The sequence below is a fragment of the Schistocerca cancellata genome, chromosome 6, assembly GCF_023864275.1.
Source record: "Schistocerca cancellata isolate TAMUIC-IGC-003103 chromosome 6, iqSchCanc2.1, whole genome shotgun sequence".
NCBI lineage: Eukaryota > Metazoa > Arthropoda > Insecta > Orthoptera > Acrididae > Schistocerca > Schistocerca cancellata.
Genome location: NC_064631.1, coordinates 112546977 through 112571498, shown reverse-complemented (window position 1 = coordinate 112571498; position 24522 = coordinate 112546977). Strand labels below are relative to the sequence as shown.

Genomic DNA, 24522 nt, shown 5'->3' with positions numbered 1-24522 from the left:
TAGCCCTGCGAGTCTAATTTCGTGATGGCCACTATAGTCTCAGTATGACCTCCACAACATCTATGTGGCCACAGGCCAGTTACGCTTCAGTATGCCAGAAACCGCCATCTACTAGCCCTGCGAGTCTAATTTCGTGATGGCCACTATAGTCTCAGTATGACCTCCACAACATCTATGTGGCCACAGGCAAGTTACGCTTCAGTATGCCAGAAACCGCCATCTACTAGCACTGCGAGTCTAATTTCGTGATGGCCACTATAGTCTCAGTATGACCTCCACAACATCTATGTGGCCACAGGCCAGTTACGCTTCAGTATGCCAGAAACCGCCATCTACTAGCACTGCGAGTCTAATTTCGTGATGGCCACTATAGTCTCAGTATGAGCTCCACAACATCTACTTGGCCACAGGCCAGTATGCCAGAAACAGCCATCTACTAGCCCTGCGAGTCTAATTTCGTGATGGCCACTATAGTCTCAGTATGACCTCCACAACATCTATGTGGCCACAGGTCAGTTACGCTTCAGTATGCCAGAAACCGCCATCTACTAGCACTGCGAGTCTAATTTCGTGATGGCCACTATAGTCTCAGTATGACCTCCACAACATCTATGTGGCCACAGGCCAGTTACGCTTCAGTATGCCAGAAACCGCCATCTACTAGCACTGCGAGTCTAATTTCGTGATGGCCACTATAGTCTCAGTATGACCTCCACAACATCTATGTGGCCACAGGCCAGTTACGCTTCAGTATGCCTGAAACCGCCATCTACTAGCACTGCGAGTCTAATTTCGTGATGGCCACTATAGTCTCAGTATGAGCTCCACAACATCTACTTGGCCACAGGCCAGTATGCCAGAAACAGCCATCTACTAGCCCTGCGAGTCTAATTTCGTGATGGCCACTATAGTCTCAGTATGACCTCCACAACATCTATGTGGCCACAGGCCAGTTACGCTTCAGTATGCCAGAAACCGCCATCTACTAGCCCTGCGAGTCTAATTTCGTGATGGCCACTATAGTCTCAGTATGACCTCCACAACATCTATGTGGCCACAGGCCAGTTACGCTTCAGTATGCCAGAAACCGCCATCTACTAGCACTGCGAGTCTAATTTCGTGATGGCCACTATAGTCTCAGTATGACCTCCACAACATCTATGTGGCCACAGGCCAGTTACGCTTCAGTATGCCAGAAACCGCCACCTACTAGCACTGCGAGTCTAATTTCGTGATGGCCACTATAGTCTCAGTATGACCTCCACAACATCTATGTGGCCACAGGCCAGTTACGCTTCAGTATGCCAGAAACCGCCACCTACTAGCACTGCGAGTCTAATTTCGTGATGGCCACTATAGTCTCAGTATGAGCTCCACAACATCTACTTGGCCACAGGCCAGTATGCCAGAAACAGCCATCTACTAGCCCTGCGAGTCTAATTTCGTGATGGCCACTATAGTCTCAGTATGACCTCCACAACATCTATGTGGCCACAGGCCAGTTACGCTTCAGTATGCCAGAAACCGCCATCTACTAGCCCTGCGAGTCTAATTTCGTGATGGCCACTATAGTCTCAGTATGACCTCCACAACATCTATGTGGCCACAGGCCAGTTACGCTTCAGTATGCCAGAAACCGCCATCTACTAGCACTGCGAGTCTAATTTCGTGATGGCCACTACAGTCTCAGTATGACCTCCACAACATCTATGTGGCCACAGGCCAGTTACACTTCAGTATGCCAGAAACCGCCACCTACTAGCACTGCGAGTCTAATTTCGTGATGGCCACTATAGTCTCAGTATGACCTCCACAACATCTATGTGGCCACAGGCCAGTTACGCTTCAGTATGCCAGAAACCGCCACCTACTAGCACTGCGAGTCTAATTTCGTGATGGCCACTATAGTCTCAGTATGAGCTCCACAACATCTACTTGGCCACAGGCCAGTTACGCTTCAGTATGCCAGAAACCGCCATCTACTAGCACTGCGAGTCTAATTTCGTGATGGCCACTATAGTCTCAGTATGACCTCCACAACATCTATGTGGCCATAGGTCAGTTACGCTTCAGTATGCCAGAAACCGCCATCTACTAGCCCTGCGAGTCTAATTTCGTGATGGCAACTATAGTCTCAGTATGACCTCCACAACATCTATGTGGCCACAGGTCAGTTACGCTTCAGTATGCCAGAAACCGCCATCTACTAGCACTGCGAGTCTAATTTCGTGATGGCCACTATAGCCTCAGTATGACCTCCACAACATCTATGTGGCCACAGGCCAGTTACGCTTCAGTATGCCAGAAACCGCCATCTACTAGCACTGCGAGTCTAATTTCGTGATGGCCACTATAGTCTCAGTATGACCTCCACAACATCTATGTGGCCACAGGTCAGTTACGCTTCAGTATGCCAGAAACCGCCATCTACTAGCCCTGCGAGTCTAATTTCGTGATGGCCACTATAGTCTCAGTATGACCTCCACAACATCTATGTGGCCACAGGTCAGTTACGCTTCAGTATGCCAGAAACCGCCATCTACTAGCACTGCGAGTCTAATTTCGTGATGGCCACTATAGCCTCAGTATGACCTCCACAACATCTATGTGGCCACAGGCCAGTTACGCTTCAGTATGCCAGAAACCGCCATCTACTAGCACTGCGAGTCTAATTTCGTGATGGCCACTATAGCCTCAGTATGACCTCCATAACATCTATGTGGCCACAGGCCAGTTACGCTTCAGTATGCCAGAAACCGCCACCTACTAGCACTGCGAGTCTAATTTCGTGATGGCCACTATAGTCTCAGTATGACCTCCACAACATCTATGTGGCCACAGGCCAGTTACGCTTCAGTATGCCAGAAACCGCCACCTACTAGCACTGCGAGTCTAATTTCGTGATGGCCACTATAGTCTCAGTATGAGCTCCACAACATCTATGTGGCCACAGGTCAGTTACGCTTCAGTATGCCAGAAACCGCCATCTACTACCCCTGCGAGTCTAATTTCGTGATGGCCACTATAGTCTCAGTATGAGCTCCACAACATCTACGTGGCCACAGGCCAGTTACGCTTCAGTATACCAGAAACCGCCATCTACTAGCCCTGCGTGTCTAATTTCGTGACGGCCACTATAGTCTCAGTATGAGCTCCACAACATCTACTTGGACAAAGGCCAGTATGCCAGAAACAGCCATCTACTAGCCCTGCGAGTCTAATTTCGTGATGGCCACTATAGTCTCAGTATGACCTCCACAACATCTATGTGGCCACAGGCCAGTTACGCTTCAGTATGCCAGAAACCGCCATCTACTAGCACTGCGAGTCTAATTTCGTGATGGCCACTATAGTCTCAGTATGACCTCCACAACATCTATGTGGCCACAGGTCAGTTACGCTTCAGTATGCCAGAAACCGCCATCTACTAGCCCTGCGAGTCTAATTTCGTGATGGCCACTATAGTCTCAGTATGACCTCCACAACATCTATGTGGCCACAGGTCAGTTACGCTTCAGTATGCCAGAAACCGCCATCTACTACCCCTGCGAGTCTAATTTCGTGATGGCCACTATAGTCTCAGTATGAGCTCCACAACATCTACGTGGCCACAGGCCAGTTACGCTTCAGTATACCAGAAACCGCCATCTACTAGCCCTGCGTGTCTAATTTCGTGACGGCCACTATAGTCTCAGTATGAGCTCCACAACATCTACTTGGACACAGGCCAGTATGCCAGAAACAGCCATCTACTAGCCCTGCGAGTCTAATTTCGTGATGGCCACTATAGTCTCAGTATGACTTCCACAACATCTATGTGGCCACAGGCCAGTTACGCTTCAGTATGCCAGAAACCGCCATCTACTAGCCCTGCGAGTCTAATTTCGTGATGGCCACTATAGTCTCAGTATGACCTCCACAACATCTATGTGGCCACAGGCCAGTTACGCTTCAGTATGCCAGAAACCGCCATCTACTAGCACTGCGAGTCTAATTTCGTGATGGCCACTATAGTCTCAGTATGACCTCCACAACATCTATGTGGCCACAGGCCAGTTACGCTTCAGTATGCCAGAAACCGCCACCTACTAGCACTGCGAGTCTAATTTCGTGATGGCCACTATAGTCTCAGTATGACCTCCACAACATCTATGTGGCCACAGGCCAGTTACGCTTCAGTATGCCAGAAACCGCCACCTACTAGCACTGCGAGTCTAATTTCGTGATGGCCACTATAGTCTCAGTATGAGCTCCACAACATCTACTTGGCCACAGGCCAGTTACGCTTCAGTATGCCAGAAACCGCCATCTACTAGCACTGCGAGTCTAATTTCGTGATGGCCACTATAGTCTCAGTATGACCTCCACAACATCTATGTGGCCACAGGGCAGTTACGCTTCAGTATGCCAGAAACCGCCACCTACTAGCACTGCGAGTCTAATTTCGTGACGGCCACTATAGTCTCAGTATGAGCTCCACAACATCTACGTGGCCACAGGCCAGTTACGCTTCAGTATGCCAGAAACCGCCATCTACTACCCCTGCGAGTCTAATTTCGTGATGGCCACTATAGTCTCAGTATGAGCTCCACAACATCTACGTGGCCACAGGCCAGTTACGCTTCAGTATACCAGAAACCGCCATCTACTAGCCCTGCGTGTCTAATTTCGTGACGGCCACTATAGTCTCAGTATGAGCTCCACAACATCTACTTGGCCACAGGCCAGTATGCCAGAAACAGCCATCTACTAGCCCTGCGAGTCTAATTTCTTGATGGCCACTATAGTCTCAGTATGACCTCCACAACATCTATGTGGCCACAGGCCAGTTACGCTTCAGTATGCCAGAAACCGCCATCTACTAGCCCTGCGAGTCTAATTTCGTGATGGCCACTATAGTCTCAGTATGACCTCCACAACATCTATGTGGCCACAGGTCAGTTACGCTTCAGTATGCCAGAAACCGCCATCTACTAGCACTGCGAGTCTAATTTCGTGATGGCCACTATAGTCTCAGTATGACCTCCACAACATCTATGTGGCCACAGGCCAGTTACGCTTCAGTATGCCAGAAACCGCCATCTACTAGCACTGCGAGTCTAATTTCGTGATGGCCACTATAGTCTCAGTATGACCTCCACAACATCTACGTGGCCACAGGTCAGTTACGCTTCAGTATGCCAGAAACCGCCATCTACTAGCCCTGCGAGTCTAATTTCGTGATGGCCACTATAGTCTCAGTATGACCTCCACAACATCTATGTGGCCACAGGTCAGTTACGCTTCAGTATGCCAGAAACCGCCATCTACTACCCCTGCGAGTCTAATTTCGTGATGGCCACTATAGTCTCAGTATGAGCTCCACAACATCTACGTGGCCACAGGCCAGTTACGCTTCAGTATGCCAGAAACCGCCATCTACTAGCCCTGCGTGTCTAATTTCGTGACGGCCACTATAGTCTCAGTATGAGCTCCACAACATCTACTTGGCCACTGGCCAGTATGCCAGAAACAGCCATCTACTAGCCCTGCGAGTCTAATTTCGTGATGGCCACTATAGTCTCAGTATGACCTCCACAACATCTATGTGGCCACAGGTCAGTTACGCTTCAGTATGCCAGAAACCGCCATCTACTAGCACTGCGAGTCTAATTTCGTGATGGCCACTATAGTCTCAGTATGACCTCCACAACATCTATGTGGCCACAGGCCAGTTACGCTTCAGTATGCCAGAAACCGCCACCTACTAGCACTGCGAGTCTAATTTCGTGATGGCCACTATAGTCTCAGTATGACCTCCACAACATCTATGTGGCCACAGGCCAGTTACGCTTCAGTATGCCAGAAACCGCCACCTACTAGCACTGCGAGTCTAATTTCGTGATGGCCACTATAGTCTCAGTATGAGCTCCACAACATCTACTTGGCCACAGGCCAGTATGCCAGAAACAGCCATCTACTAGCCCTGCGAGTCTAATTTCGTGATGGCCACTATAGTCTCAGTATGACCTCCACAACATCTATGTGGCCACAGGCCAGTTACGCTTCAGTATGCCAGAAACCGCCATCTACTAGCCCTGCGAGTCTAATTTCGTGATGGCCACTATAGTCTCAGTATGACCTCCACAACATCTATGTGGCCACAGGCCAGTTACGCTTCAGTATGCCAGAAACCGCCATCTACTAGCACTGCGAGTCTAATTTCGTGATGGCCACTACAGTCTCAGTATGACCTCCACAACATCTATGTGGCCACAGGCCAGTTACACTTCAGTATGCCAGAAACCGCCACCTACTAGCACTGCGAGTCTAATTTCGTGATGGCCACTATAGTCTCAGTATGACCTCCACAACATCTATGTGGCCACAGGCCAGTTACGCTTCAGTATGCCAGAAACCGCCACCTACTAGCACTGCGAGTCTAATTTCGTGATGGCCACTATAGTCTCAGTATGAGCTCCACAACATCTACTTGGCCACAGGCCAGTTACGCTTCAGTATGCCAGAAACCGCCATCTACTAGCACTGCGAGTCTAATTTCGTGATGGCCACTATAGTCTCAGTATGACCTCCACAACATCTATGTGGCCATAGGTCAGTTACGCTTCAGTATGCCAGAAACCGCCATCTACTAGCCCTGCGAGTCTAATTTCGTGATGGCCACTATAGTCTCAGTATGACCTCCACAACATCTATGTGGCCACAGGTCAGTTACGCTTCAGTATGCCAGAAACCGCCATCTACTAGCACTGCGAGTCTAATTTCGTGATGGCCACTATAGCCTCAGTATGACCTCCACAACATCTATGTGGCCACAGGCCAGTTACGCTTCAGTATGCCAGAAACCGCCATCTACTAGCACTGCGAGTCTAATTTCGTGATGGCCACTATAGTCTCAGTATGACCTCCACAACATCTATGTGGCCACAGGTCAGTTACGCTTCAGTATGCCAGAAACCGCCATCTACTAGCCCTGCGAGTCTAATTTCGTGATGGCCACTATAGTCTCAGTATGACCTCCACAACATCTATGTGGCCACAGGTCAGTTACGCTTCAGTATGCCAGAAACCGCCATCTACTAGCACTGCGAGTCTAATTTCGTGATGGCCACTATAGCCTCAGTATGACCTCCACAACATCTATGTGGCCACAGGCCAGTTACGCTTCAGTATGCCAGAAACCGCCATCTACTAGCACTGCGAGTCTAATTTCGTGATGGCCACTATAGCCTCAGTATGACCTCCATAACATCTATGTGGCCACAGGCCAGTTACGCTTCAGTATGCCAGAAACCGCCACCTACTAGCACTGCGAGTCTAATTTCGTGATGGCCACTATAGTCTCAGTATGACCTCCACAACATCTATGTGGCCACAGGCCAGTTACGCTTCAGTATGCCAGAAACCGCCACCTACTAGCACTGCGAGTCTAATTTCGTGATGGCCACTATAGTCTCAGTATGAGCTCCACAACATCTACTTGGCCACAGGCCAGTTACGCTTCAGTATGCCAGAAACCGCCATCTACTAGCACTGCGAGTCTAATTTCGTGATGGCCACTATAGTCTCAGTATGACCTCCACAACATCTATGTGGCCACAGGTCAGTTACGCTTCAGTATGCCAGAAACCGCCATCTACTAGCCCTGCGAGTCTAATTTCGTGATGGCCACTATAGTCTCAGTATGACCTCCACAACATCTATGTGGCCACAGGTCAGTTACGCTTCAGTATGCCAGAAACCGCCATCTACTAGCACTGCGAGTCTAATTTCGTGATGGCCACTATAGCCTCAGTATGACCTCCACAACATCTATGTGGCCACAGGCCAGTTACGCTTCAGTATGCCAGAAACCGCCATCTACTAGCACTGCGAGTCTAATTTCGTGATGGCCACTATAGTCTCAGTATGACCTCCACAACATCTATGTGGCCACAGGTCAGTTACGCTTCAGTATGCCAGAAACCGCCATCTACTAGCCCTGCGAGTCTAATTTCGTGATGGCCACTATAGTCTCAGTATGACCTCCACAACATCTATGTGGCCACAGGTCAGTTACGCTTCAGTATGCCAGAAACCGCCATCTACTACCCCTGCGAGTCTAATTTCGTGATGGCCACTATAGTCTCAGTATGAGCTCCACAACATCTACGTGGCCACAGGCCAGTTACGCTTCAGTATACCAGAAACCGCCATCTACTAGCCCTGCGTGTCTAATTTCGTGACGGCCACTATAGTCTCAGTATGAGCTCCACAACATCTACTTGGACAAAGGCCAGTATGCCAGAAACAGCCATCTACTAGCCCTGCGAGTCTAATTTCGTGATGGCCACTATAGTCTCAGTATGACCTCCACAACATCTATGTGGCCACAGGCCAGTTACGCTTCAGTATGCCAGAAACCGCCATCTACTAGCACTGCGAGTCTAATTTCGTGATGGCCACTATAGTCTCAGTATGACCTCCACAACATCTATGTGGCCACAGGTCAGTTACGCTTCAGTATGCCAGAAACCGCCATCTACTAGCCCTGCGAGTCTAATTTCGTGATGGCCACTATAGTCTCAGTATGACCTCCACAACATCTATGTGGCCACAGGTCAGTTACGCTTCAGTATGCCAGAAACCGCCATCTACTACCCCTGCGAGTCTAATTTCGTGATGGCCACTATAGTCTCAGTATGAGCTCCACAACATCTACGTGGCCACAGGCCAGTTACGCTTCAGTATACCAGAAACCGCCATCTACTAGCCCTGCGTGTCTAATTTCGTGACGGCCACTATAGTCTCAGTATGAGCTCCACAACATCTACTTGGACACAGGCCAGTATGCCAGAAACAGCCATCTACTAGCCCTGCGAGTCTAATTTCGTGATGGCCACTATAGTCTCAGTATGACCTCCACAACATCTATGTGGCCACAGGCCAGTTACGCTTCAGTATGCCAGAAACCGCCATCTACTAGCCCTGCGAGTCTAATTTCGTGATGGCCACTATAGTCTCAGTATGACCTCCACAACATCTATGTGGCCACAGGCCAGTTACGCTTCAGTATGCCAGAAACCGCCATCTACTAGCACTGCGAGTCTAATTTCGTGATGGCCACTATAGTCTCAGTATGACCTCCACAACATCTATGTGGCCACAGGCCAGTTACGCTTCAGTATGCCAGAAACCGCCACCTACTAGCACTGCGAGTCTAATTTCGTGATGGCCACTATAGTCTCAGTATGACCTCCACAACATCTATGTGGCCACAGGCCAGTTACGCTTCAGTATGCCAGAAACCGCCACCTACTAGCACTGCGAGTCTAATTTCGTGATGGCCACTATAGTCTCAGTATGAGCTCCACAACATCTACTTGGCCACAGGCCAGTTACGCTTCAGTATGCCAGAAACCGCCATCTACTAGCACTGCGAGTCTAATTTCGTGATGGCCACTATAGTCTCAGTATGACCTCCACAACATCTATGTGGCCACAGGGCAGTTACGCTTCAGTATGCCAGAAACCGCCACCTACTAGCACTGCGAGTCTAATTTCGTGACGGCCACTATAGTCTCAGTATGAGCTCCACAACATCTACGTGGCCACAGGCCAGTTACGCTTCAGTATGCCAGAAACCGCCATCTACTACCCCTGCGAGTCTAATTTCGTGATGGCCACTATAGTCTCAGTATGAGCTCCACAACATCTACGTGGCCACAGGCCAGTTACGCTTCAGTATACCAGAAACCGCCATCTACTAGCCCTGCGTGTCTAATTTCGTGACGGCCACTATAGTCTCAGTATGAGCTCCACAACATCTACTTGGCCACAGGCCAGTATGCCAGAAACAGCCATCTACTAGCCCTGCGAGTCTAATTTCGTGATGGCCACTATAGTCTCAGTATGACCTCCACAACATCTATGTGGCCACAGGCCAGTTACGCTTCAGTATGCCAGAAACCGCCATCTACTAGCCCTGCGAGTCTAATTTCGTGATGGCCACTATAGTCTCAGTATGACCTCCACAACATCTATGTGGCCACAGGTCAGTTACGCTTCAGTATGCCAGAAACCGCCATCTACTAGCACTGCGAGTCTAATTTCGTGATGGCCACTATAGTCTCAGTATGACCTCCACAACATCTATGTGGCCACAGGCCAGTTACGCTTCAGTATGCCAGAAACCGCCATCTACTAGCACTGCGAGTCTAATTTCGTGATGGCCACTATAGTCTCAGTATGACCTCCACAACATCTACGTGGCCACAGGTCAGTTACGCTTCAGTATGCCAGAAACCGCCATCTACTAGCCCTGCGAGTCTAATTTCGTGATGGCCACTATAGTCTCAGTATGACCTCCACAACATCTATGTGGCCACAGGTCAGTTACGCTTCAGTATGCCAGAAACCGCCATCTACTACCCCTGCGAGTCTAATTTCGTGATGGCCACTATAGTCTCAGTATGAGCTCCACAACATCTACGTGGCCACAGGCCAGTTACGCTTCAGTATGCCAGAAACCGCCATCTACTAGCCCTGCGTGTCTAATTTCGTGACGGCCACTATAGTCTCAGTATGAGCTCCACAACATCTACTTGGCCACTGGCCAGTATGCCAGAAACAGCCATCTACTAGCCCTGCGAGTCTAATTTCGTGATGGCCACTATAGTCTCAGTATGACCTCCACAACATCTATGTGGCCACAGGTCAGTTACGCTTCAGTATGCCAGAAACCGCCATCTACTAGCACTGCGAGTCTAATTTCGTGATGGCCACTATAGTCTCAGTATGACCTCCACAACATCTATGTGGCCACAGGCCAGTTACGCTTCAGTATGCCAGAAACCGCCATCTACTAGCACTGCGAGTCTAATTTCGTGATGGCCACTATAGTCTCAGTATGACCTCCACAACATCTATGTGGCCACAGGCCAGTTACGCTTCAGTATGCCTGAAACCGCCATCTACTAGCACTGCGAGTCTAATTTCGTGATGGCCACTATAGTCTCAGTATGAGCTCCACAACATCTACTTGGCCACAGGCCAGTATGCCAGAAACAGCCATCTACTAGCCCTGCGAGTCTAATTTCGTGATGGCCACTATAGTCTCAGTATGACCTCCACAACATCTATGTGGCCACAGGCCAGTTACGCTTCAGTATGCCAGAAACCGCCATCTACTAGCACTGCGAGTCTAATTTCGTGATGGCCACTATAGTCTCAGTATGACCTCCACAACATCTATGTGGCCACAGGCCAGTTACGCTTCAGTATGCCAGAAACCGCCATCTACTAGCACTGCGAGTCTAATTTCGTGATGGCCACTATAGTCTCAGTATGACCTCCACAACATCTATGTGGCCACAGGCCAGTTACGCTTCAGTATGCCTGAAACCGCCATCTACTAGCACTGCGAGTCTAATTTCGTGATGGCCACTATAGTCTCAGTATGAGCTCCACAACATCTACTTGGCCACAGGCCAGTATGCCAGAAACAGCCATCTACTAGCCCTGCGAGTCTAATTTCGTGATGGCCACTATAGTCTCAGTATGACCTCCACAACATCTATGTGGCCACAGGCCAGTTACGCTTCAGTATGCCAGAAACCGCCATCTACTAGCCCTGCGAGTCTAATTTCGTGATGGCCACTATAGTCTCAGTATGACCTCCACAACATCTATGTGGCCACAGGCCAGTTACGCTTCAGTATGCCAGAAACCGCCATCTACTAGCACTGCGAGTCTAATTTCGTGATGGCCACTATAGTCTCAGTATGAGCTCCACAACATCTACTTGGCCACAGGCCAGTATGCCAGAAACAGCCATCTACTAGCCCTGCGAGTCTAATTTCGTGATGGCCACTATAGTCTCAGTATGACCTCCACAACATCTATGTGGCCACAGGCCAGTTACGCTTCAGTATGCCAGAAACCGCCATCTACTAGCCCTGCGAGTCTAATTTCGTGATGGCCACTATAGTCTCAGTATGACCTCCACAACATCTATGTGGCCACAGGCCAGTTACGCTTCAGTATGCCAGAAACCGCCATCTACTAGCACTGCGAGTCTAATTTCGTGATGGCCACTATAGTCTCAGTATGAGCTCCACAACATCTACTTGGCCACAGGCCAGTATGCCAGAAACAGCCATCTACTAGCCCTGCGAGTCTAATTTCGTGATGGCCACTATAGTCTCAGTATGACCTCCACAACATCTATGTGGCCACAGGCCAGTTACGCTTCAGTATGCCAGAAACCGCCATCTACTAGCCCTGCGAGTCTAATTTCGTGATGGCCACTATAGTCTCAGTATGACCTCCACAACATCTATGTGGCCACAGGCCAGTTACGCTTCAGTATGCCAGAAACCGCCATCTACTAGCACTGCGAGTCTAATTTCGTGATGGCCACTATAGTCTCAGTATGACCTCCACAACATCTATGTGGCCACAGGCCAGTTACGCTTCAGTATGCCAGAAACCGCCATCTACTAGCACTGCGAGTCTAATTTCGTGATGGCCACTATAGTCTCAGTATGACCTCCACAACATCTATGTGGCCACAGGCCAGTTACGCTTCAGTATGCCAGAAACCGCCATCTACTAGCACTGCGAGTCTAATTTCGTGATGGCCACTATAGTCTCAGTATGACCTCCACAACATCTATGTGGCCACAGGCCAGTTACGCTTCAGTATGCCTGAAACCGCCATCTACTAGCACTGCGAGTCTAATTTCGTGATGGCCACTATAGTCTCAGTATGAGCTCCACAACATCTACTTGGCCACAGGCCAGTATGCCAGAAACAGCCATCTACTAGCCCTGCGAGTCTAATTTCGTGATGGCCACTATAGTCTCAGTATGACCTCCACAACATCTATGTGGCCACAGGTCAGTTACGCTTCAGTATGCCAGAAACCGCCATCTACTAGCACTGCGAGTCTAATTTCGTGATGGCCACTATAGTCTCAGTATGACCTCCACAACATCTATGTGGCCACAGGTCAGTTACGCTTCAGTATGCCAGAAACCGCCATCTACTAGCACTGCGAGTCTAATTTCGTGATGGCCACTATAGTCTCAGTATGACCTCCACAACATCTATGTGGCCACAGGCCAGTTACGCTTCAGTATGCCAGAAACCGCCATCTACTAGCACTGCGAGTCTAATTTCGTGATGGCCACTATAGTCTCAGTATGACCTCCACAACATCTATGTGGCCACAGGCCAGTTACGCTTCAGTATGCCAGAAACCGCCATCTACTAGCACTGCGAGTCTAATTTCGTGATGGCCACTATAGTCTCAGTATGACCTCCACAACATCTATGTGGCCACAGGCCAGTTACGCTTCAGTATGCCAGAAACCGCCATCTACTAGCACTGCGAGTCTAATTTCGTGATGGCCACTATAGTCTCAGTATGACCTCCACAACATCTATGTGGCCACAGGCCAGTTACGCTTCAGTATGCCTGAAACCGCCATCTACTAGCACTGCGAGTCTAATTTCGTGATGGCCACTATAGTCTCAGTATGAGCTCCACAACATCTACTTGGCCACAGGCCAGTATGCCAGAAACAGCCATCTACTAGCCCTGCGTGTCTAATTTCGTGACGGCCACTATAGTCTCAGTATGAGCTCCACAACATCTACTTGGACACAGGCCAGTATGCCAGAAACAGCCATCTACTAGCCCTGCGAGTCTAATTTCGTGATGGCCACTATAGTCTCAGTATGACCTCCACAACATCTATGTGGCCACAGGCCAGTTACGCTTCAGTATGCCAGAAACCGCCATCTACTAGCCCTGCGAGTCTAATTTCGTGATGGCCACTATAGTCTCAGTATGACCTCCACAACATCTATGTGGCCACAGGCCAGTTACGCTTCAGTATGCCAGAAACCGCCATCTACTAGCACTGCGAGTCTAATTTCGTGATGGCCACTATAGTCTCAGTATGACCTCCACAACATCTATGTGGCCACAGGCCAGTTACGCTTCAGTATGCCAGAAACCGCCATCTACTAGCACTGCGAGTCTAATTTCGTGATGGCCACTATAGTCTCAGTATGACCTCCACAACATCTATGTGGCCACAGGCCAGTTACGCTTCAGTATGCCTGAAACCGCCATCTACTAGCACTGCGAGTCTAATTTCGTGATGGCCACTATAGTCTCAGTATGAGCTCCACAACATCTACTTGGCCACAGGCCAGTATGCCAGAAACAGCCATCTACTAGCCCTGCGAGTCTAATTTCGTGATGGCCACTATAGTCTCAGTATGACCTCCACAACATCTATGTGGCCACAGGTCAGTTACGCTTCAGTATGCCAGAAACCGCCATCTACTAGCACTGCGAGTCTAATTTCGTGATGGCCACTATAGTCTCAGTATGACCTCCACAACATCTATGTGGCCACAGGTCAGTTACGCTTCAGTATGCCAGAAACCGCCATCTACTAGCACTGCGAGTCTAATTTCGTGATGGCCACTATAGTCTCAGTATGACCTCCACAACATCTATGTGGCCACAGGCCAGTTACGCTTCAGTATGCCAGAAACCGCCATCTACTAGCACTGCGAGTCTAATTTCGTGATGGCCACTATAGTCTCAGTATGACCTCCACAACATCTATGTGGCCACAGGCCAGTTACACTTCAGTATGCCTGAAACCGCCATCTACTAGCACTGCGAGTCTAATTTCGTGATGGCCACTATAGTCTCAGTATGAGCTCCACAACATCTACTTGGCCACAGGCCAGTATGCCAGAAACAGCCATCTACTAGCCCTGCGAGTCTAATTTCGTGATGGCCACTATAGTCTCAGTATGACCTCCACAACATCTATGTGGCCACAGGCCAGTTACGCTTCAGTATGCCAGAAACCGCCATCTACTAGCCCTGCGAGTCTAATTTCGTGATGGCCACTATAGTCTCAGTATGACCTCCACAACATCTATGTGGCCACAGGCCAGTTACGCTTCAGTATGCCAGAAACCGCCATCTACTAGCACTGCGAGTCTAATTTCGTGATGGCCACTATAGTCTCAGTATGACCTCCACAACATCTATGTGGCCACAGGCCAGTTACGCTTCAGTATGCCAGAAACCGCCACCTACTAGCACTGCGAGTCTAATTTCGTGATGGCCACTATAGTCTCAGTATGACCTCCACAACATCTATGTGGCCACAGGCCAGTTACGCTTCAGTATGCCAGAAACCGCCACCTACTAGCACTGCGAGTCTAATTTCGTGATGGCCACTATAGTCTCAGTATGACCTCCACAACATCTATGTGGCCACAGGCCAGTTACGCTTCAGTATGCCAGAAACCGCCATCTACTAGCACTGCGAGTCTAATTTCGTGATGGCCACTATAGTCTCAGTATGACCTCCACAACATCTATGTGGCCACAGGCCAGTTACGCTTCAGTATGCCAGAAACCGCCATCTACTAGCACTGCGAGTCTAATTTCGTGATGGCCACTATAGTCTCAGTATGACCTCCACAACATCTATGTGGCCACAGGCCAGTTACGCTTCAGTATGCCAGAAACCGCCACCTACTAGCACTGCGAGTCTAATTTCGTGATGGCCACTATAGTCTCAGTATGACCTCCACAACATCTATGTGGCCACAGGCCAGTTACGCTTCAGTATGCCAGAAACCGCCACCTACTAGCACTGCGAGTCTAATTTCGTGACGGCCACTATAGTCTCAGTATGAGCTCCACAACTTCTATGTGGCCACAGGCCAGTTACGCTTCAGTATGCCAGAAACCGCCATCTACTAGCCCTGCGAGTCTAATTTCGTGATGGCCACTATAGTCTCAGTATGACCTCCACAACATCTATGTGGCCACAGGCCAGTTACGCTTCAGTATGCCAGAAACCGCCATCTACTAGCACTGCGAGTCTAATTTCGTGATGGCCACTATAGTCTCAGTATGACCTCCACAACATCTATGTGGCCACAGGCCAGTTACGCTTCAGTATGCCAGAAACCGCCATCTACTAGCACTGCGAGTCTAATTTCGTGATGGCCACTATAGTCTCAGTATGACCTCCACAACATCTATGTGGCCACAGGCCAGTTACGCTTCAGTATGCCAGAAACCGCCATCTACTAGCACTGCGAGTCTAATTTCGTGATGGCCACTATAGTCTCAGTATGAGCTCCACAACATCTACTTGGCCACAGGCCAGTATGCCAGAAACAGCCATCTACTAGCCCTGCGAGTCTAATTTCGTGATGGCCACTATAGTCTCAGTATGACCTCCACAACATCTATGTGGCCACAGGCCAGTTACGCTTCAGTATGCCAGAAACCGCCACCTACTAGCACTGCGAGTCTAATTTCGTGATGGCCACTATAGTCTCAGTATGACCTCCACAACATCTATGTGGCCACAGGCCAGTTACGCTTCAGTATGCCAGAAACCGCCATCTACTAGCACTGCGAGTCTAATTTCGTGATGGCCACTATAGTCTCAGTATGACCTCCACAACATCTATGTGGCCACAGGCCAGTTACGCTTCAGTATGCCAGAAACCGCCATCTACTAGCACTGCGAGTCTAATTTCGTGATGGCCACTATAGTCTCAGTATGAGCTCCACAACATCTACTTGGCCACAGGCCAGTATGCCAGAAACAGCCATCTACTAGCCCTGCGAGTCTAATTTCGTGATGGCCACTATAGTCTCAGTATGACCTCCACAACATCTATGTGGCCACAGGCCAGTTACGCTTCAGTATGCCAGAAACCGCCACCTACTAGCACTGCGAGTCTAATTTCGTGATGGCCACTATAGTCTCAGTATGACCTCCACAACATCTATGTGGCCACAGGCCAGTTACGCTTCAGTATGCCAGAAACCGCCACCTACTAGCACTGCGAGTCTAATTTCGTGACGGCCACTATAGTCTCAGTATGAGCTCCACAACATCTACGTGGCCACAGGCCAGTTACGCTTCAGTATGCCAGAAACCGCCATCTACTAGCCCTGCGAGTCTAATTTCGTGATGGCCACTATAGTCTCAGTATGACCTCCACAACATCTATGTGGCCACAGGCCAGTTACGCTTCAGTATGCCAGAAACCGCCATCTACTAGCACTGCGAGTCTAATTTCGTGATGGCCACTATAGTCTCAGTATGACCTCCACAACATCTATGTGGCCACAGGCCAGTTACGCTTCAGTATGCCAGAAACCGCCATCTACTAGCACTGCGAGTCTAATTTCGTGATGGCCACTATAGTCTCAGTATGACCTCCACAACATCTATGTGGCCACAGGCCAGTTACGCTTCAGTATGCCAGAAACCGCCATCTACTAGCACTGCGAGTCTAATTTCGTGATGGCCACTATAGTCTCAGTATGAGCTCCACAACATCTACTTGGCCACAGGCCAGTATGCCAGAAACAGCCATCTACTAGCCCTGCGAGTCTAATTTCGTGATGGCCACTATAGTCTCAGTATGACCTCCACAACATCTATGTGGCCACAGGCCAGTTACGCTTCAGTATGCCAGAAACCGCCACCTACTAGCACTGCGAGTCTAATTTCGTGATGGCCACTATAGTCTCAGTATGACCTCCACAACATCTATGTGGCCACAGGCCAGTTACGCTTCAGTATGCCAGAAACCGCCATCTACTAGCACTGCGAGTCTAATTTCGTGATGGCCACTATAGTCTCAGTATGACCTCCACAACATCTATGTGGCCACAGGCCAGTTACGCTTCAGTATGCCAGAAACCGCCATCTACTAGCACTGCGAGTCTAATTTCGTGATGGCCACTATAGTCTCAGTATGACCTCCACAACATCTATGTGGCCACAGGCCAGTTACGCTTCAGTATGCCAGAAACCGCCATCTACTAGCACTGCGAGTCTAATTTCGTGATGGCCACTATAGTCTCAGTATGAGCTCCACAACATCTACTTGGCCACAGGCCAGTATGCCAGAAACAGCCATCTACTAGCCCTGCGAGTCTAATTTCGTGATGGCCACTATAGTCTCAGTATGACCTCCACAACATCTATGTGGCCACAGGCCAGTTACGCTTCAGTATGCCAGAAACCGCCACCTACTAGCACTGCGAGTCTAATTTCGTGATGGCCACTATAGTCTCAGTATGACCTCCACAACATCTATGTGGCCACAGGCCAGTTACGCTTCAGTATGCCAGAAACCGCCATCTACTAGCACTGCGAGTCTAATTTCGTGATGGCCACTATAGTCTCAGTATGACCTCCACAACATCTATGTGGCCACAGGCCAGTTACGCTTCAGTATGCCAGAAACCGCCATCTACTAGCACTGCGAGTCTAATTTCGTGATGGCCACTATAGTCTCAGTATGAGCTCCACAACATCTACTTGGCCACAGGCCAGTATGCCAGAAACAGCCATCTACTAGCCCTGCGAGTCTAATTTCGTGATGGCCACTATAGTCTCAGTATGACCTCCACAACATCTATGTGGCCACAGGCAAGTTACGCTTCAGTATGCCAGAAACCGCCACCTACTAGCACTGCGAGTCTAATTTCGTGATGGCCACTATAGTCTCAGTATGACCTCCACAACATCTATGTGGCCACAGGCCAGTTACGCTTCAGTATGCCAGAAACCGCCACCTACTAGCACTGCGAGTCTAATTTCGTGACGGCCACTATAGTCTCAGTATGAGCTCCACAACATCTACGTGGCCACAGGCCAGTTACGCTTCAGACTGCCAGAAACCGCCTGTCCATCTACTCGGAGTACGCTTGTCCTCACACCCAAATAGAGTCAGGCATGACGGTGTATACCTTTTTCTAAGCATTTGCACATGAGTGATTTATTTCACATCTGCAGGGAACAGTCCACGCCACTCCAGTAATCCAGCAGCAGCTCTAAGTTGGGTGCGCCCATGCGACTGGCCAGTAGGCACTATACAGGATATCTTCAAAAAAAGTGTCGAATACTTTGAGAGGTAGTGGTACTCAATGTGACAAGAAAAGTAAGTTCGACAAACATGCGTCCAGAAACGCACACTTTCCGAGATAAACACGTGTTAATAGGAAGGTCTCCGCAACTCTTTGTTGAGATATTAGCAGTGTCGTTGCATTGGCGCTCCGCCAAATGCGTCAACAGGGTATTATTATGTCTTTCGCACAGTTCTCTACCTACCATTAGCTAGTATACAGTCAGTTGTGTGGTTCGAGTCGTGTAGTAGGCTAAGTTAGTTTTCGTCATGTTTGTGTGCCTTATTGTACAGTACTGTCGATTCTGGGTACGTATCATGGTGTTTTACCTTCTTCCCAAAGCGGATTCAGTTATCTGTTTACTGTTATTGCGCTATGTGTACGTACAACTGCTGTAGTACATATATATTTTCTCTGAAAAAATGTTCAAATGTGTGTGAATGGGACTTAACTGCTGAGGTCATCAGTCCCTAAGCTTACACATCACTTAACCTAAATTATCCTAAACACAAACACACACAACCATAAACGAGGGAGGATTCAAACCTCCACCGGGACCAGCCGCCCAGTCCATGACTGCAGCGCCTGAGACCGCTCAGCTAATCCCGCGCGGCTATATTTTCTCTCTTCCACCACTTGTTAGCAATGGAAGCCTACAACTGGACAAGTGAAATTGCTGATATGACATTCTGCTACGGTTTAGCTACGATTTAGCCTGCGAGCCCATGCCCTCTACGCTCAAAAATATCTGCAGCGCAGAGTGTCCTGTGATAGACTGTTCGGCAGACTTTTCCAGCGTCTGAGGGACACAGGTACCCTTGCACCTCGGAAGACTGACAGCAAAAAGCCCCACACAGTCCGCACGCCTCACATGGAGGAGCATGTGATACGTTCAGTGGAAGAAATCGCTGGGACCAGCAGCAGAAGAAGTCATGTGTCACCCCCTTATCTGCTGTACCCATATCACCCACAGCGCGTTCAGACCGTAAGGCCACAGGAACGTCATGGTAGACGGCAGTTTCGTCAATGGCTGTTGCAGAAGTGTGTCGCAGATCCGCTATTCACATCCAAGATTTTATTTACCGATGAGGCGGGGTTCACAAGAGAATTTCCATAACCAGCAGATGTAAATCCCTAAGTAATTCGGGAAAGAGGACATCTACACCAACTTTCAATCAACGCATGGGCAGGTGTACTTGACAATGGACTGTTAGGGCCATACCTGCTAGCACAAATGTTAACAGGGGTGCATTAGCTGGAATTTCTCATTAATGTATTGCCTACCTTGCTGGAGGCTGTGCCATTGCGGCAACGAATACAAATGTGGTTGACGAATGATGGCGCAGCAGCACACTTTCGTCACAAAGCGCGCGACCATCTGACACAAATATTCTGGGACCACTGGATTGGTCGTCGCGTCTCACACCTTGAACTGCTCGTTCCCCAGACTTGAATCCCCTAGACTTTTGTTTATGGGGACACTTGAAGGAAATGTTCTACGCCACGCCAATCAACGATGTGCGGACACTACAGGCTCGCGTCTTCAATGCGTGCCAGCAGGTACGCCAGAGGGCAGAGGGGTGAATTTTCACGAATGGACGCCACGTTGAGCAGCTCCCGTAAACACGTGTTCATCGCAGAAAGTATTCATGTCTAGACCCATGCTTATTGGAATTATCTTAGGAAGTATGCATTTCCAGACCCATGTTTACTGGACATATTTTTGTTATTTCGATGAGTACTAATACACTCCTGGAAATGGAAAACAGAACACATTGACACCGGTGTGTCAGACCCACCATACTTGCTCCGGACACTGCGAGAGGGCTGTACAAGCAATGATCACACGCACGGCACAGCGGACACACCAGGAACCGCGGTGTTGGCCATCGAATGGCGCTAGCTGCGCAGCATTTGTGCACCGCCGCCGTCAGTGTCAGCCAGTTTGCCGTGGCATACGGAGCTCCATCGCAGTCCTTAACACTGGTAGCATGCCGCGACAGTGTGGACGTGAACCGTATGTGCAGTTGACGGACTTTGAGCGAGGGCGTATAGTGGGCATGCGTGAGGCCGAGTGGACGTACCGCCGAATTGCTCAACACCTGGGGCGTGAGGTCTCCACAGTACATCGATGTTGTCGCCAGTGGTCGGCGGAAGGTGCACGTGCCCGTCGACCTGGGACCGGACCGCAGCGACGCACGGATGCACGCCAAGACCGTAGGATCCTACGCAGTGCCGTAGGGGACCGCACCGCCACTTCCCAGCAAATTAGGGACACTGTTGCTCCTGGGGTATCGGCGAGGACCATTCGCAACCGTCTCCATGAAGCTAGGCTACGGTCCCGCACACCGTTAGGCCGTCTTCCGCTCACGCCCCAACATCGTGCAGCCCGCCTCCAGTGGTGTCGCGACAGGCGTGAATGGAGGGACGAATGGAGACGTGTCGTCTTCAGCGATGAGAGTCGCTTCTGCCTTGGTGCCAATGATGGTCGTATGCGTGTTTGGCGCCGTGCAGGTGAGCGCCACAATCAGGACTGCATACGACCGAGGCACACAGGGCCAACACCCGGCATCATGGTGTGGGGAGCGATCTCCTACACTGGCCGTACACCACTGGTGATCGTCGAGGGGACACTGAATAGTGCACGGTACATCCAAACCGTCATCGAACCCATCGTTCTACCATTCCTAGACCGGCAAGGGAACTTGCTGTTCCAACAGGACAATGCACGTCCGCATGTATCCCGTGCCACCCAACGTGCTCTAGAAGGTGTAAGTCAACTACCCTGGCCAGCAAGATCTCCGGATCTGTCCCCCATTGAGCATGTTTGGGACTGGATGAAGCGTCGTCTCACGCGGTCTGCACGTCCAGCACGAACGCTGGTCCAACTGAGGCGCCAGGTGGAAATGGCATGGCAAGCCGTTCCACAGGACTACATCCAGCATCTCTACGATCGTCTCCATGGGAGAATAGCAGCCTGCATTGCTGCGAAAGGTGGATATACACTGTACTAGTGCCGACATTGTGCATGCTCTGTTGCCTGTGTCTATGTGCCTGTGGTTCTGTCAGTGTGATCATGTGATGTATCTGACCCCAGGAATGTGTCAATAAAGTTTCCCCTTCCTGGGACAATGAATTCACGGTGTTCTTATTTCAATTTCCAGGAGTGTACCTCTCAAAATATTCGACACGTATTTTAGGAACATCCAGTATATATATCAGAGTGCCAGATGTGCTAGCGATGTGCAACCAAATAGGTTGCGACAGAAACGTGCTGTGTGGAGACATACTCTTGTTGGAACAGGAATATGCAGCTATATCCCTTTTATATTTTCCTTTCACATTTTCGCCTACTCTTCTTTGCTGATAACTGGCTTGCCATTTGAGCTATTGATATTCATATAGCTGCTTCTCTTTTCTCCAAACGTTTCTTTAATTTTCTTTTACGCTACATCTATCTTCCCTGCAGCCAAGCACGGTTCTACATTTTTGCATTTCTCTTGTAACCTTTTCTGCTAACCTTTTCTGCTTCGCCAATCTGAACTTCCTGTCCATCTCATTTTTAGATGCCTATATTCCCTTTTCCCTGTTTTATTGGCTGTATTTCAAATTCTCTCGTTTCGTATGTTAGTTATTACTCGACAATGTGTGATAGCGTTGAATCCAGGAATACTTACCTAGCTGGTCACATATATCACTATCTGTTGGTTAACGTGTAGGAATTAAGTTCTGGAAGTATTACTCACTCAGCGTTCACGTTTCGAGAAGGAGAAGTGCACGAGCGGTGAATAGAGCGAATTTCTGACCTGATCACCTATAGGGGCATCCCCAGTAACACAGTTCTGTGAGACTTTATTTGAAGAACACTCTGCAATGTTCGCCTCACTTTAAAAAAAATGAAAGAAAGAGAGAAAGAAAGAGAGAGGGGAGGGGAGAGAGAGAATAAACTGCCATTTGACTGTCTATTACTGTATTTATCTTCTGTATCCAGGTTTCGGCTTTTGTGCCATTAGTTAGCACAATGATAAAAGTTCTTCATATCCGGTAAAGTCAGTCTACAGCAGGTACACAAGTCCTTTTTACACGCTTTGGACCGACTTTGCCAGATATGACCCGTTAATAGTCTAAGAACTTTTAGCATTGCACTCGGTATAAAAGAATAATCTAGATAGCACAGAAGATCGGTACCGTAATATAAAGTCAAATGGGAGTTTATTCTTTCAAAGAATATTTTTTGTTCGCATTACCGTCCGTCAGTTCGTTGGCGACGCCGTTGTAGATGACGTCTGGGACGCCGTCGTCAGTGATACGCACTGGCTGGCCGCCCACCTCCGGCAGGTAGTACAGGTCGTTCTGGAGCACGTAGGCGAGCGCGTTGCCCTCTGGCGACCAGTCCACGAACTGCAGTCGCTCCCCGTCGGCGATCTGCGTCGTCGTGCTGCCGACAGCAACGTTAATCACATTAAAGTAGCAAGTCCCACGTAATACCGCAACATGTAAAGTACTAAAAACCTTCCCTGCTTTGATTTTAAAAGGACTGTTATGACTGTGTCCTTCTCTAAGCAAAATATACGCAAACTCCCCCTCTGTTGCCGCTGTCCGCCTTTGAAACAAGTGACTCTATACACTGCGCGCAGTCCAGTGCATTGTTGCATTTCAGGTGCTGAATTACTTCGTTTCGCCAACCTGACAACTTATCGCTGGCAAATGAACACATAGGGCTTTTTTTTTTATCTCTCTGTCAAGCAGTAAAGCAATTGCGTCCATCTCGTGACAGTCGCACTTCTTTCTCTGTTGGTTTCTCAATCCGTCACATCTCTTTCTCCACCTCCCTCCCCTCCATTACTCCTGTTTGCATCACATTCGTCTTTCTCTCCCTCTCACTCAACCACCCTTGTCCCCAATGTTCGGAGGTTAAATCCTTCTGATGGTAAACTTCTTGTTCGCATGAACTATTATAGTGTGTCCCAGGAGCAATGGTCAACATGCAAGGATATGACAGGAACGATCATTCGAAACAAAAAGGTCTAACAAACATGAGCTCTAAAATGCATACGTTAAGAGCTCTGAGCATTTCTTCACTTACGATACTCTGAAACAAATGTGTTCTAATGCAAGCTCATTGCTTTCCGCTATTTGAGAGGTGGTAGTACGAACCAAAACAAGAAAAGAGTGTCCAGTAAATATGGACTCTAAAGTGCATACTTTAAGAGCTATGAACACTTGTTCATCTTCCCTACGGTGAAGCGCATCTCTTCTATTGATTTCATAATTATGGCTGACTGCGCTACCGCGTCTTACAGGGCAGGTGGAGGACTCTTGGAACGAGAGGTATTCGGCGAATGATCTGACCTGCCCGTTCCCCGACTTATACCCCATCCAGAACGTGTCGGATGCGTTAGGTAGAAGTGTTTCTGTACGTCCACATGCACCAACAATTGTTAACATTACAGTGACACCGTTCCTTTCTTTAACTACGAAATTATTGGACTGAACTCTAGCAAGTCTGTTTCTCCCAGATCTGGAACACAGGCCACGATACACATTAAGATAA

The 24522-nt window shown here is 49.1% G+C and overlaps 1 protein-coding gene across 1 annotated transcript in view; it reads right to left on the bottom strand.

Annotated features, from left to right (window-relative positions):
* LOC126191246 (venom dipeptidyl peptidase 4-like) overlaps positions 1–24522 on the bottom strand; it is a 475023-nt gene that overhangs the window by 164046 nt on the left and 286455 nt on the right. The window contains exon 6 of the mRNA XM_049932056.1: positions 23216–23406. Coding sequence (XP_049788013.1) covers positions 23216–23406 — 191 coding nt within the window. The remainder of the gene's footprint in view (positions 1–23215; positions 23407–24522) is intronic.